This window comes from Mesocricetus auratus, unplaced genomic scaffold, assembly GCF_017639785.1.
Source record: "Mesocricetus auratus isolate SY011 unplaced genomic scaffold, BCM_Maur_2.0 Super-Scaffold_4256, whole genome shotgun sequence".
In the NCBI taxonomy this organism is placed as follows: domain Eukaryota; kingdom Metazoa; phylum Chordata; class Mammalia; order Rodentia; family Cricetidae; genus Mesocricetus; species Mesocricetus auratus.
This window is the reverse complement of record NW_024429182.1, coordinates 98,132,991-98,146,077: the sequence shown is the minus strand read 5'-3', so window position 1 is coordinate 98,146,077 and position 13,087 is coordinate 98,132,991. Positions and strand designations below refer to the sequence as shown.

The 13,087-nt window shown below is 45.5% G+C and overlaps 1 protein-coding gene across 2 annotated transcripts in view; it reads left to right on the top strand.

Moving 5' to 3' along the window:
• Nucleotides 1-1,227: 1,227 nt before the first annotated feature.
• The window catches only part of P4ha3 (prolyl 4-hydroxylase subunit alpha 3), a 34,202-nt gene continuing 22,342 nt past the window's right edge, over nucleotides 1,228-13,087 (top strand). Inside the window, exons 1-4 of one of the 2 annotated variants that reach the window (XM_040758076.1) lie at nucleotides 1,228-1,442; nucleotides 7,377-7,519; nucleotides 8,617-8,831; nucleotides 12,531-12,680. In XM_040758076.1, coding sequence (XP_040614010.1) covers nucleotides 1,243-1,442; nucleotides 7,377-7,519; nucleotides 8,617-8,831; nucleotides 12,531-12,680 — 708 coding nt within the window. In that variant the 5' untranslated portion in view covers nucleotides 1,228-1,242. Of the gene's footprint in view, nucleotides 1,443-7,376; nucleotides 7,520-8,616; nucleotides 8,841-12,530; nucleotides 12,681-13,087 lie in introns of both variants that reach the window. The other variant, XM_040758069.1, reaches the window with a different exon arrangement.

Sequence of the window (13,087 nt, the reverse complement as noted above, 5' to 3'; positions counted from 1 at the left end):
ATGTTTTGGGTACTTTTTCTGACAGATACAATGTAAGGGAGAAAAGATTTATTCTGGCTCTTGGGGCCCATCATGAAAAGGAAGGTTTGGTGGCAGGCCCTGCTCCATGGTAGTGGCTAGAGCATACGCAGGTGCTTACATAACCTAGCATGCAGGGACCTGATGGCTCAGACCAGAAGTGAAGCCTGACTGTACTAACCCCAAACCTACTCTAGTGGACTATGTAAGCCCGTTTCCCCAAAGTTCCGCAGCTGGCTTTCAACCAAGTGTTCAAGAGAATGAGCCCGTGGGGGTACATTTCAGATTGAAACCAAACAAATGAGATGAACTAAAATGAAGGTGTCTGCAGGTGCCTGTTCCTTCTGCAGGCTGGGAAAGAGTCTGTCCTCTAACCTAACCTAGAAGCTGCCTACAATCTGTTACTCACAGACCACTGACTCATTTTCAAAGTCAGCCGCACAGTATCTTTGTTTCTATTGTCCTGTATGTTTCTTTGCCTTTTTAAAAGGACCTTGGCAATTGTACTGAGACCACTAAGATAATCCAGGATGACCTGGAGTCAAGATGCTGTTAGAACTACACACATTAGCTTCGTGAAGCCCTCTCCCCATCAACGCATGCCAGGTGGGCCCCTCCTCGGTGTTCTCACCCACTGCACAGTGATTACCCATAACCCATAACGTGTCTTCGTGGTGGTTTACATTTCCGTCTTCCCTTGTGAATGACTGGAGGATCGCATCTGCACTTGCTGTAGCACAGATGTTGCTGAACACGTGAATGGTTGAGTCAATGAATGAGCGTTGCTGGACTAATGAGTAACGGGGTCGAGGAAACAAGCAGCCTAGTAGAGTATGACTATACTTAGTGTGACTTAGTGACTCGATCCCAAAGTTTCAGCTTCTTGTAAGTCCTAGCCATCTTTCAAGATCGCCGGTCCTGTGAAGCATTTCTCTGCCCCCTTGCCACCGCGCCTCTGTCACCCTCTGGAGTTCCCCTCAGTTTCCAGTGGTTTGGCGCAGCATGGTCGTAACTGAAGAATTCACTGCTCACCCTCTCTGCCTCAGTCTCCCCAAGCGTGACACGCATGGTGAAATCAGTGTGGTGTTAGCGGCGGGCAGTGGAGTGGCGGGAGGCGGGCAAGGGAGGGCGACGCGAGGCTGCGAGCGGGCGCGGCGGGCGGGCGGGCGGGGTGGCCGCGGGGGCGGTGCCGGGCGGGAGCGCGGAGGGACGCGCGACCCCGCGATGGGCCCAGGGGCGCGGCTGGCGGCGCTGCTGGCGCTGCTAGCTCTGGGGGCAGGGGGCCCGGCGGCGGCCACGGCGCGGGAGGACACCTTCTCAGCGTTGACCAGCGTGGCGCGCGCCCTGGCGCCCGAGCGCCAGCTGCTGGGGACACTGAGGCGCTACCTGCGCGGGGAGGAGGCGCGGCTGCGCGACCTGACCAGGTGAGGACGGCTCGAGGGAGCCCGAGAGGGCTCCGCGGCGTCAGGCGAGACTTCAGACCCACTGTCACGGGGTTGGGGACCCTGAGGCGCTTTGTGGGGGAGTGGGGAGTTCTGTGTCTTACCTTGTGAGAGCTCCCTCCTCCTCCCTCCTTCCCTACCTCCCTCCCTCTGAACCTCTGTCTCTGTCTCTGTCTCTGTCTGTCTGTCTGTCTGTCTGTCTGTCTGTCTGTCTGTCTGTCTGTCTGTCTGTCTCTCTCTCTCTCTCTCATACACACACACACACACACACACACACACACACACACACACACGCTCGTCGGGGTGTGCCCACTCCCCCCAACCCTAACGTGTCCAAGTTGGCTAACACTGAAAAAGTGTACCATAGTGATGATGGAATACACTTGAATCTCACAAATGCTATGGCAAGCTGTGAGTGACCTTACGGAAGACACAGTAGGACAGTGAGGAGCCCGTTTCGGCTATTCTTTCTCTTCCCACAGGTCAAAGCTCTCTGAATGTAGTGTCTGAGAGATTATATGTGTGCGAAAATATCAGACTCCAAGGAAACACGGTGGAAAGCCATTTCACGCTAGGTAATACTGAGGGTAGCGTGCAACAACACATTATCTTCCATGCAGTCAGCAAAGTAGTGCTAAACACTGGGAGGTAAACCCGTTGTAAGCTGTGTGCCATTTTGGGCTGTGGTGACACTCGCCTTTCCCAACACTCAAGAGGCAGAGGCAGGTGGATCACTGTGAGTTCGAGGTCAGCCTGTTGTTCTAACAGTTAGCTCCAGGACAGCTAAGGCTACACAGAGAAGCCCAATCTCAAAAAAAAAAAAAAAAATAGGGACATAGGACACTAATCAGTGTCAAAGACAAAAAAGGATGTTTGTATATGATGTCACACATTTTGTGCTTTCTTTGCCTTGGACACTGAGAAGCCCCCAGACTATAAGAAGCAGTTGTTTCCACAAAATGCAAAGGGTCTTACAGCCTGTCCAGACAGAGCACAAGCAGATCATTTGATTCCTAGCTTTAACTTTAAACTTCAGTTCATCACAACACCCGAACCCTCCCTGCTCCACTCACACGAATGTTTATAAGAAATGATCAGTAAGGACAGTCAGTTTCATAAGAGTTGGCTTAATCCTGCAGCCTGCACTTCAAATAGACATTGGTGGTTCGAACAAGCATTTGTCCAGGCTGCATTATCCAAATTGGTTTGTCAAAAATTCCAGGTCACATTCTATAAACATGAGACAAGTTTAGGAAAAACAAATATAAAAGAGACCTGTCTACACTAAAAAGAAGGGGAGGTTATTTTTATTAGTTTCTAATGTCTATTCCATTACTTTCTGACACCAACCCCCCACTCAAATTATCTGATATGTCAGGATCCAAACAGAGCTCCACAGCTACTCTGGGTTTTGTCAGAGGTTGGATACACACAGAGTGGCTCAGAGTGTAGATTCAGGAGCTCAACAGACCTCTGTTTGAATTCTTGACTCTGTCCTTGTTACATCTTTAAGCTTTAGTTTCCTAATCTAAATACAATGATGATTTAAAAAACAAGTAGCACTTATTACCCATGGTCCTTGGAATGATTGAGTTTCAGGTAAAGTTGCTTATCTTTGTGCTTGCATATAATAAATTGCTGGACAAATGTTAACTTTCTATGGCTATTTAAGACTGGCTGATCAACAGGCAATGGTGGCACACGCCTTTAATCCCAGCACTCGAAAGGCAGAGGCAGGAGAATCTCTGTGAGTTTGAGGCCAGTCTGGCCTACAGAGTGAGTTCCAGGAAAGCTAGGTCTACATAGAGAAACCCTGTCTCAAAAGACAAACAACCAAAAAGCAAGATAAGTATAATCCCAGCACCACGTGGCTAAAGCAGGAAGAGTGCTGTGAGTTTGAGGCCAGCCCCAGCCACAGTGAGACCCTGTTTCAAATAATGCTTTTGACACTACTACCCTGTCAGCTGTACCCCCAACTGGGATTCTAAAAGGTTAAAAGGAATTTTTTAAAAGCCTAGATCCTTTTCTCTGATGAACATTGAATTTCATCAAGCTCAATTTGATGTATTAGAGGTAACGATTCTGTCCTAGTCATGCTTGAAAGCCCAGCAAAATGTTTGCTTTTAAAAAGGAGAATTTGGGCAGTTTCAGTTCATTTTTATATAGTCTCAGACTGGTGATTTTATGTATAAGCTGAAATGTTATGTCTAAGGCCCTCGGCTTATATGCTTTGAATTTCCAAGTCAGGAAATGAAGTGGCTTTGGCTGCTGAGGCTACCTCTACCGGCTAATGCATAGAAAGTGTGCTAGTTAGGGTCCCCATCACTGTACTAACAGGGAGCACAGTTGGCATGTGTCTAGCTCATCCCTAGCATATTTGTATTTAAAAACTACAAAGAGTGAAAGAGTGGAATTATTTCTGGGCTCAGAATGAAGCATTCAGAGTGTCTCAGAAGCATGATGACAAAGCCATTTCTCAATTTCAGAGGAGAAACACATTGACTTGGTATGTACTGCGGTTCAATAACCTACCCAGGATGCTTATTGCAGGGATTGGGTTGCGAATTTTATGTGCAGATTCTTGAGGGAAAGGATCTGATTTTCCAGTCTCAGCAGCATTTGTTAAAGCAAAAAGCCATTTGGGAAAGCCTGAGGTTTGCCTTCAGCGTCCCGTAACTCAGTCTCTGGAAAGGAGCTGTTTGCTTAGAGGCTGGGCATACAGCCAAGTTTTGCATTCCTAGCCAGCCTCAGATATCAGTCTATAGATTCCTCCCCCCCCCCCTTTCCTGTGTGGAAGCGAAAGAAAGTCATATTTGACCACCGCATTACTTGATGTGCTGCTGTAAAGCTCCAAGCCCTGGTCTAAAACAAATCAGAATGTGACATGGGGTTCCAGGAAGACAAAGCGTAGACAGTGCTTTGATTTGATGATGACCTTGGAATAATGGTCACCCCTGTGCCACACTTTGAGCCTCTGTTTGTTTGGATGCCTGTTAAAAGCTTGTCCTTGCACTAATAAGAAGTCTGTTTATTTTGTTGTAGAAAAGGTGATGGGAAGAAATGGGTGACATAAGGTGAAAAAATCCTAAGAGATCTGTAGAGCAGAGAAGCCTTTTCACCTTCCAGTGCAGACAGCTGGTTGGTGGCTGGGTCAGAGTTAGTCTTCGGCCTCCTCCCAGCTCCTCCCTATCCAACTGTCTTGTAAAAATCACTCTGCGCTCAGCCTCAATTGTTCCTGGACACTTTACTTTTTAGGCTGGACTTGGCTCAGGCCTGCACTTGTGGGTTTTTTTTTTCTTCTGTCTAGCAGTTCACTAAGTGGTTCCATATGGAGCCCAGGCAGGAAAGAATGGGCAGCAAAAACAACCCCAACGCCCTGGAGGCTGGTTTGGATTTGGGACTCCAGAGGAGCAGCCTTTTCTGATAAATGTCACAGAACAGCCTCACTTTCTCTCTGTTCCTGCTAGGATTGCCACCAGGTTCATCCTGATTCCTGAATTGCTCCCTTGGATCCATCCCATTCTTTTCCCCATGGCCACTACGATGGCTTAAACTCTTGTCTCCTGCCACCCCATCCTCAGCATTTTTGCTTCAGTTGCTTGCATTTCTGAGTCTTCTTCCACAATCTCTCACAAACTCGTTTATGTAAACAGGTCCTAGCAATGCCACTCTCACTTGCTGTGGCCAAATTAGCCCCCTTGTTCTCTTCTGGTCTTGTTACTCAGTCTAATACTGCATCTATGACATAATTGTGTCTAGCTCACCCATTGGACTTTGAGTCACTGGGACCAATCTCACTGTCTTATTCGAGGTTTGGCTCCTGGCTTCCAGAAGAATGTATTTTATTCATTATTTCATAGAGACATGTGTTGAAGCTGGGTCTGGTGTCATAGGCCTGTAACTTGGGAGGCTATGTCGGGAGGATAAGTTCAAGGCCTGCATGGGCTACCAAGTCAGTTCATGGTCATTCAGGCAACTTAGTGAGGCCCTTTCTCAAAATTAAAAGAGAGCTAATGATGTAATGCAGGGGTAAAGTGCTTGCCTCACGCACAGGGCCCTAGGTAAAACCCCCAGGACCACGCATATACACACAACAAAAGTATTGCACATAGGAACTATGGCGATTTGAATGAGAATGGCCCCCATAGGTTCACAAATGTGAATACTTAGTCTCCAGTTGGTGGAACTGTTTGGAAAGGACTAGGAGGTGTGGCCAGCCTTATTTGAGGAGGTGTGTCACTCGGGACAGGCTTTGAGGTTTCAAAAGTCTCTCACTGTTCCCAGTGTGCTCTCTCTGCACCTCATGCTTGTGGATCAAGATATAAATTCTGCTGCTATGCCTTTGCTCTGCCATCATGGACTCTAAGCCCCTGAAACTGTAAGCTCAATTAAATGCTTTATTTAATAAGTTACCATGGTCATGGTGTTTTATCATAATGATGGAAAAGTAACTAGTACAGGTACAGAACAAGCTCCTTTTGGTCCATGAACTTCATGTGCAGTGGGGTCATCTTTCCTTTGCATCCCAGTACCAAGCATGGAGTCTGACATCCAGAAAGTGATGAATATATGTTAATTCACCAAATGAGTAATTATATGTCAGGCTTTCACATATTTGTACACATTGGTTCCTGTTAATGCAAAACCCACTTTTCTTCCCTTCCATTCTTGCTCATTTTCATGGGTACCATGGCAAAATCAACCCAGAACCCAGGCTTCTGAGCTACGGTTTCAGTGATGGCTTTGCTATTTACTAACAGTGCAGCCTCATTTTCGTTTTCTCCACTGCAAATAGGACAAAATAAAATCTACATTAAGCAGGCTGGAGAGATAGCTCCGTAATTAATAGCACTTGATGCTTTCTAGAGGACCCAGGTTTGGTTACACACACACACACAGCTCACACCGATCCATAGCTTCAGCTCCAGAGGATCCAATGCCCTCTTCTGGCCTCTACCAACACTGCACACATGTGGTGCATAGACACACAAACAGGCAAAACACTGATATATATTAAATATGAAATGAATCTGTTTTTAAAATAGTCTGCACTAAAGGTTGTTGTGGGCAAAACTCTGTTTTAGTTTAGTTTAGTTTAGTTTAGTTTAGTTTTGTTTTGTTTGTTTTTCGAGACAGGTTTCCCTATATCACTTTGGAGGTTGTCCTGGACTCGCTTTGTAGACCAGGTTGTCCTCGAACTCACAGAGATCCGCCTGCCTCTGCCTCCCGAGTGCTGGGATTAAAGGCATGCAACATCAAGACCCAGCCATGGGCAAAACTCTTAAGTGAGGTGATACATTCAAAGTATTCAGTGGAATGCCCAGTGCATGGTAAAGGTAGCAGTCATCAAAATGTTTAAACATCCTCCAAGAAGCAGATCTGGTGCCAGCTCATCCAGGAACCTACCCCTCACCTCTTCTGGCTGTCACAGCTTTGTATGTTCAAGGTACCCCAGCATATATCACAGTTATTCACTCTTTTTCGTCCCTTCCAGATGCTAAGTATTGGATATAGAGTGATAACAGAAGAAGAGAACTTTGTGCCTGTAAACCCTTTGAGCTGGACCATGTCTTACCTGTGTATCTCCAACGTTTAACATAATGCCAGGTATATTAACACTAAAAAGGCTACACTAACTCATTCAGTGAATACATGGATGAGCCCACATTTATGTATGTTTAGTTTTCATGTTTTTTATGCTTGCCTGACTATTTTCATTGAACTATTTCCATAAGTTGCAAGAGGTTCAGCGTTTCTATTTCTACACCACCATCACCTCCCCAAGCCTAAAGAAGTGAGGACTACAAGCAGGTGCTACTGTACCCGGCTCTTAATTTTAGCTGTTCTCACCATGCCAGCCTTCTTGATATAACAGTTGTGTTTAGAGGTGAGATAATTCTTTATCATTTCTTTCAGATTTTATGACAAGGTACTTTCTTTGCATGAGGATGCGACAATCCCTGTCGTGAACCCTCTGCTTGCCTTTACTCTCATCAAACGTTTGCAGTCTGACTGGAGGAATGTGGTGCATAGTCTGGAGGCCACTGAGAACATCCGAGGTAATGAGGAGGGCTGTGAAGCCTGGGAAAAGCTTCTAGCTCCCGACTCAGTGTAAGGAGAGAGATCCTGTTGAGTTACAATGAGGAGTAACAGAGTGGACAGGAATTACTTGAGCTCTTGAGCCCTTTAAAGTCTATAGAGTTGGTCCCCTTGCTAATAGGTTATGACTTTAGATTAGAAAATGCCTTCCCATCTATTACCTCACTTGATCTCCACGACAAGTGAAGAAGTGTGTATCTACCAGTTACATATGTGTATTTGTGTATTTTTATGTTTACATAGCTGTGGCCTTCTAGTAGTTTCTTTTATTGTTGTTGTTTTAGTTTGGTTTGGTTTTGGTTTTCGAGACAGGGTTTCTCTGTGTAGCTTCAAAGCCTGTCCTGGAACTTGATTTGTAGACCAGGCTGGCATTGAACTCACAGAAAAACACCTGCCTCTGCCTCCCTAGTGCTGGGATCAAAGGCATGCGCCACCACTGCCAGGTCTTCTAGTAGTTTCTATTTGAAGTTTTTAAACATGAAAATGAGAGTAATGTATTTTGATCTGTAAGAAGTCATTTTCCTAATTCAGTCTACCTTGCACTATAAGAAGTTGGTTAGTTTGGGGCAGTTAAGAAGAATTGCCTCTCATTAAAGGGCAGTACGATGAGGCCGTGCACTTTATTTCATTTTAATCCCTCCATGCCAGATAGTCATGCTAAGAATCCATAGAGGGCTGGAGAGATGCTATGAGCACTTGCTGCTCTTCCAAGGGGACCCAATTAAGATGCCAGTGTCTACATCGTAACAGCTCACAACCGCCTGTAACCAGCTCCAGGGGATCTGACCTGCTCTTCTGGCCTCTGTGGTCACCTGCATGCATGCTTGAGCGCACACACACATACAAGTACATATGCACACATACACACATACACACACATGCATGCACACACACACACACACACACACATGCACACACGGGAGCACACGCACCCCTTTAAGACAGAAGAATACACTTCGTGTTGGGAACTAAGCTTGCCGCTGAGCAGGAGGTCAGATGGAATAAATGCTCACTGCCTGTGTTTGGAGGCTGGGTTACACTCTTACTACTTTTACAGCTCTGAAGGATGGTTATGAGAAGGTAGAGCAAGACCTTCCCGTCTTTGAGGACCTCGAGGGAGCAGCGAGGGCCCTGATGCGGCTGCAGGATGTGTACATGCTCAACGTGAAGGGCCTGGCCCACGGTGTCTTCCAGAGGGTCACGGGCTCCTCCATCACTGACCTGTACAGTCCCAGGCAGCTCTTCTCCCTCACAGCGGATGACTGCTTCCAAGTAGGCAAGGTGACACGCAAGGAGGGCCAGCTGCTCAGGTCTAGTTCCTTATGGATGGTCTGTGTCCCAAATGTCTTTATGTACTCCGTGCTTGTGGTAAACCTTGCCATTTGATATCGTCCCTGCTTTCAGAGGAGAAAACCAAGGTTCAGACAGGGGAGATCGCCGAGGCTGCCTAATGCAAAGTAGCAGAACCAGATTTGAGCCCCGTCTTTCAGCTCTAAACCCCATGCTCTTGCCACAGGAAAGTGAAGTCGTCAGATACGAGGACGTTCTTGAGTGTGAATAGCTTTTCTTTATTTCCAACAGGCATCGTGTACCCTGGACTGGGGTTAAGCTTGCCAGGGTCTTCCTACCTCTACCTCTCCAGCGCTGCGGTCATACCATGCCCAATTTCCGCAGTGCTGGGAACGAAACCCAGGGTCCCGTGCCTGCTAGCCAAGCACTCTACTAACTGAGCTACATCCTTCACCAATGAAACGGTGCAATTAAACATGACAGAATGAAGGACATAAACTAGGCAAAAGCGCTTCTCTCTCTCTTTTTTTCCACACTAACTATACACCCTACAGGTATATGAATCAGTGGGTGGTGAGCAGAGGGGAGGGTGAAGAGGGGTTTCCAGATGGTGATGTGAAGGTAAGATCTCCTGAGATGTCTGGAATCCTTCACAATGCTCCCCCAATATTTAGAGATACTGAGTTACCTTAGTGTAAAACAACAACCAAGGCTGTGCACGTTGATGTAGCTTGAGGAGATAGACCTCAGGAGTCTCCCATAGGTGTATTTAGCTAATTTTTGGTCATACTGGATTGTTTTATAATATACTTTTGCCAGCCTTTGCCTTAAAAGGCATGGAGTGAGTTATTATTATTATTTTTTATTTTGAAGATGATTATTGCAGGAAAGTGTTACTGTTTTGTCCTCCCCACCCCCATCCAAGTTCATTAGCAGAGCTGACAGTGGGCTTCATGGGTCCCAGTTCCAAGCTTGGGGAATCAGTCTCTCAGAGCTACGAACAGCGAGTCTCTCTACATCCTGTTTCTCTGTGGTTGAGCAGAACCAGTCGTACGCATGGCTAGTTCAAGCATCTGTGTGCACCACACCAGTTAATGCTCACTAGTGAAGCCTCTTGGCCATATATTGAAAACCATAAGCCATATACTGAAATTTAGTAAGCCAACTCCCTGAAAGTCTTGCTGGAAATCTCTATTTCTGTATTCATTTGAAAGACAATACATTGCAAATGTAAGGGCAATACATAGAAAAACATCAAAAGCAGTTACAGGTGTAAATGAGGTGAAAGACATCTTCAAATTTGGCTATATTTATTTACAAGTTTTTCCCTCTCACTCCTACCACCTAACCGCTATCCAGGTCACTGGTGTGCTCCACCAAGCTGGCCGTTGTCTTCAGAGTTGGCTTCTTCTCTCTGCAGCTTACACTATAGAATGCATTTATGTTGTTGTGTGTGCTAGTAGTCCATTTTAAAAGATTTATTTATTTTGTTTTATGTGTATGAGTGTCTTGCTCACATGCATGCCTGGTGCTTTCAGAGGTCAGAAGAGGGCATCAGATCCCCTGTGGAGTTATGGGTGGTTGTGAGCCTTCATATGAGTAATGGGAATTCAACCCATGTCCTCTGCAAGAGAAGCCAGTGTTGTGTGTGGTATGTGTGTGTATATGTGTTTGTGTGTGTGAGCGGAGCCATCTCTCCAGTCCAGTAGTTCATTTGTATTGATCTGTTGCGTGGATATATCACAGACTACTCATTCAGTCTCCTGTTGATATGTGCTCACACTACTTCCTGTTTGAACCACTGTGAGGAAGGCTGCTATTAGCATTCTTACTGTGTCCTGTGACTGCTTGTCTTTATCGCTCATTTTCCTTTTTGCCTCACTCTGTAGCCCAGGCTAGCCTCAGTCTCCCACATCCTACACAACACAAGCATCTGCTAATGTGCTCACTGCTTAAGTTTTCAGTTATATTTTTGTTTCTACCACCTGGTATTTAATTTTTTTTCTTTAAAGACATGTAACCTCATGTTTTTGTATTTTATTTAAAATGTCTAAATATTTATGTTTGAAAGAATTCCAGTTATGTCAATCTACCATATTGCTAGAACTTGAAATTCCTCATGAAAATATCAGCTAAATGGTTAGGACTGGAATGTAGCTCCCTAGCATGCATAAAACTCTGTGTTCAATCTCCAGCATCATATACATACACATACAACACATACATGCATACATGCATACATACATACATACACATCACACACATACCACACACACCACACATATACACATGTATACCACACACAACCTGCATACACATAAACATATACACACATATGCACATACATCACACATATACATACTACACATACCACACATATACTGCCCCCACATACATACACACCACACACACCACATACACACCACATACACACACATATATATCACATACACACGTATATACCACATATACCATATATAAACATATACATACCACACATAACATATACTACAGTACACATGCATACATACATCATAAATATGTATACCATACATATCACACATGTACATATACACACAACACACAGGGAAAAGATTAAATTGTTATTATTATTAAATTCAACCTCGTTAACAAATAAGAAATGTGCAAAGGGCCAGCAAGACAACACCACAGGCTAAAGGCAGCCCTGAGATGGGAACTGCTCTATTATTTTGCCTTCAGACTGGCAGCATCTCTAGGTCCTGCCCTGACTGGCAGTTACACCTCAGTGAGATCATTTTGTAAGAGTTGTCCCAACTCAGTGACTTTATAATTCCATGTTGTTACATGATTGACTTCCAGGAAATTCTCCCCAAAGGTCTGGCGTTCCACTTAACTGTAAGCCAGCAGGAGACAGGAGCCATTTCTGGTACAGGCTGCCATGTTGCCCCGCACTCTGTTTAATCAGAACTGACCTGCTCAGCTGCCGCCGCATTCCTCATATCTGCCCTCACAGCAGTGGACAATGTGCTGTGCTGCAGTGGCTGGTTTGTTCACAAGCCTCACCGATTCAGGGCCTTAAGGATGAGAAGCACCACATGCATAGTGACCAGAAAGTATTGAATAGATTAAGTATATTTTATTCCTCACAGAGCTCCCAGCAACACCCTTCTAAGAACACATTCCAGGCTGCCATAGGATGGGTGCCTACTCTTCATGCTTTCTTTTGTTTTCTTCATGCTAGGCCCCAGGGAATTATGTGAACAGGACATTGATTTTGACACTCTCTCATCTTAAAGGCACTTCCTCACAACTTCTGCTCACTGTTCTATTTTTCCTTCTTTGAGAAAGGTCTGTCAAGGATGCCACTCTGTAAACCTGTATAGGCCCCAAGTCTCTTCCTTCTCTAAACCTCCACAGGGCATTAGGCATTGTCCTTAAAGCCCTGGCACCATTTTGCCCTACGATGTAGATACTTGAGTTCATCTCTCTGTCTCCTAGATCACAAATTCCTTAAATGCAGGAACCCTGCCTTCCCTCCATAAGCACAATGCCATAAGACAATGGATATTAAACTGAATCAAAATGAATTTGAAAGCAAAGCTAGCCTGCTGGGGTCCAGAGGCCTCCTACTCTGAATAGTCAGATGATTTCTTTTCTCTGTCTGTGGACTGAAGCTGTGGTGGCTTGTGTTCCCTGCAGGTGGCCTACGACATGGGCGATTACTACCATGCCATCCCATGGCTGGAGGAAGCTGTTAGTCTCTTCCGAAGATCTTATGGGGAGTGGAAGACGGAGGATGAGGCCAGTCTGGATGATGCCCTGGATTACCTGGCCTTTGCCTGTTTCCAGGTGGGGGAGTGACGAAGCTCAGTTTTATTACCAGCAGTACAATGTTCTACATCACTTTCTGATTTGCTTCATCTTCCCGGGGGACCAAGTGTAAGGCTGTTATTTTGTTATCACCATAGATTTATGTAAGTAAATCAAGCTCCTAAAACATTCTTAAAGTGCCAGGAAGCTGATAGAGGTATGCTTAGAACCCACATCTGAATCTAAGTCTGGAGCGCTAACCAGTGCATAGACCACCTTGCAATGGTCACCTCTCTCTTACTACTGTAACACAGCACATAGGCGCTTGATTGTGCCACAGTCAATGAAGGACGCACTTTGTGCTCTCACTGACTCATGGTTCATCACTGCTACCATACCGTAATGCTGCTATGAAGGGAGAAGTTTGATTATCCTCTCCCACCTGA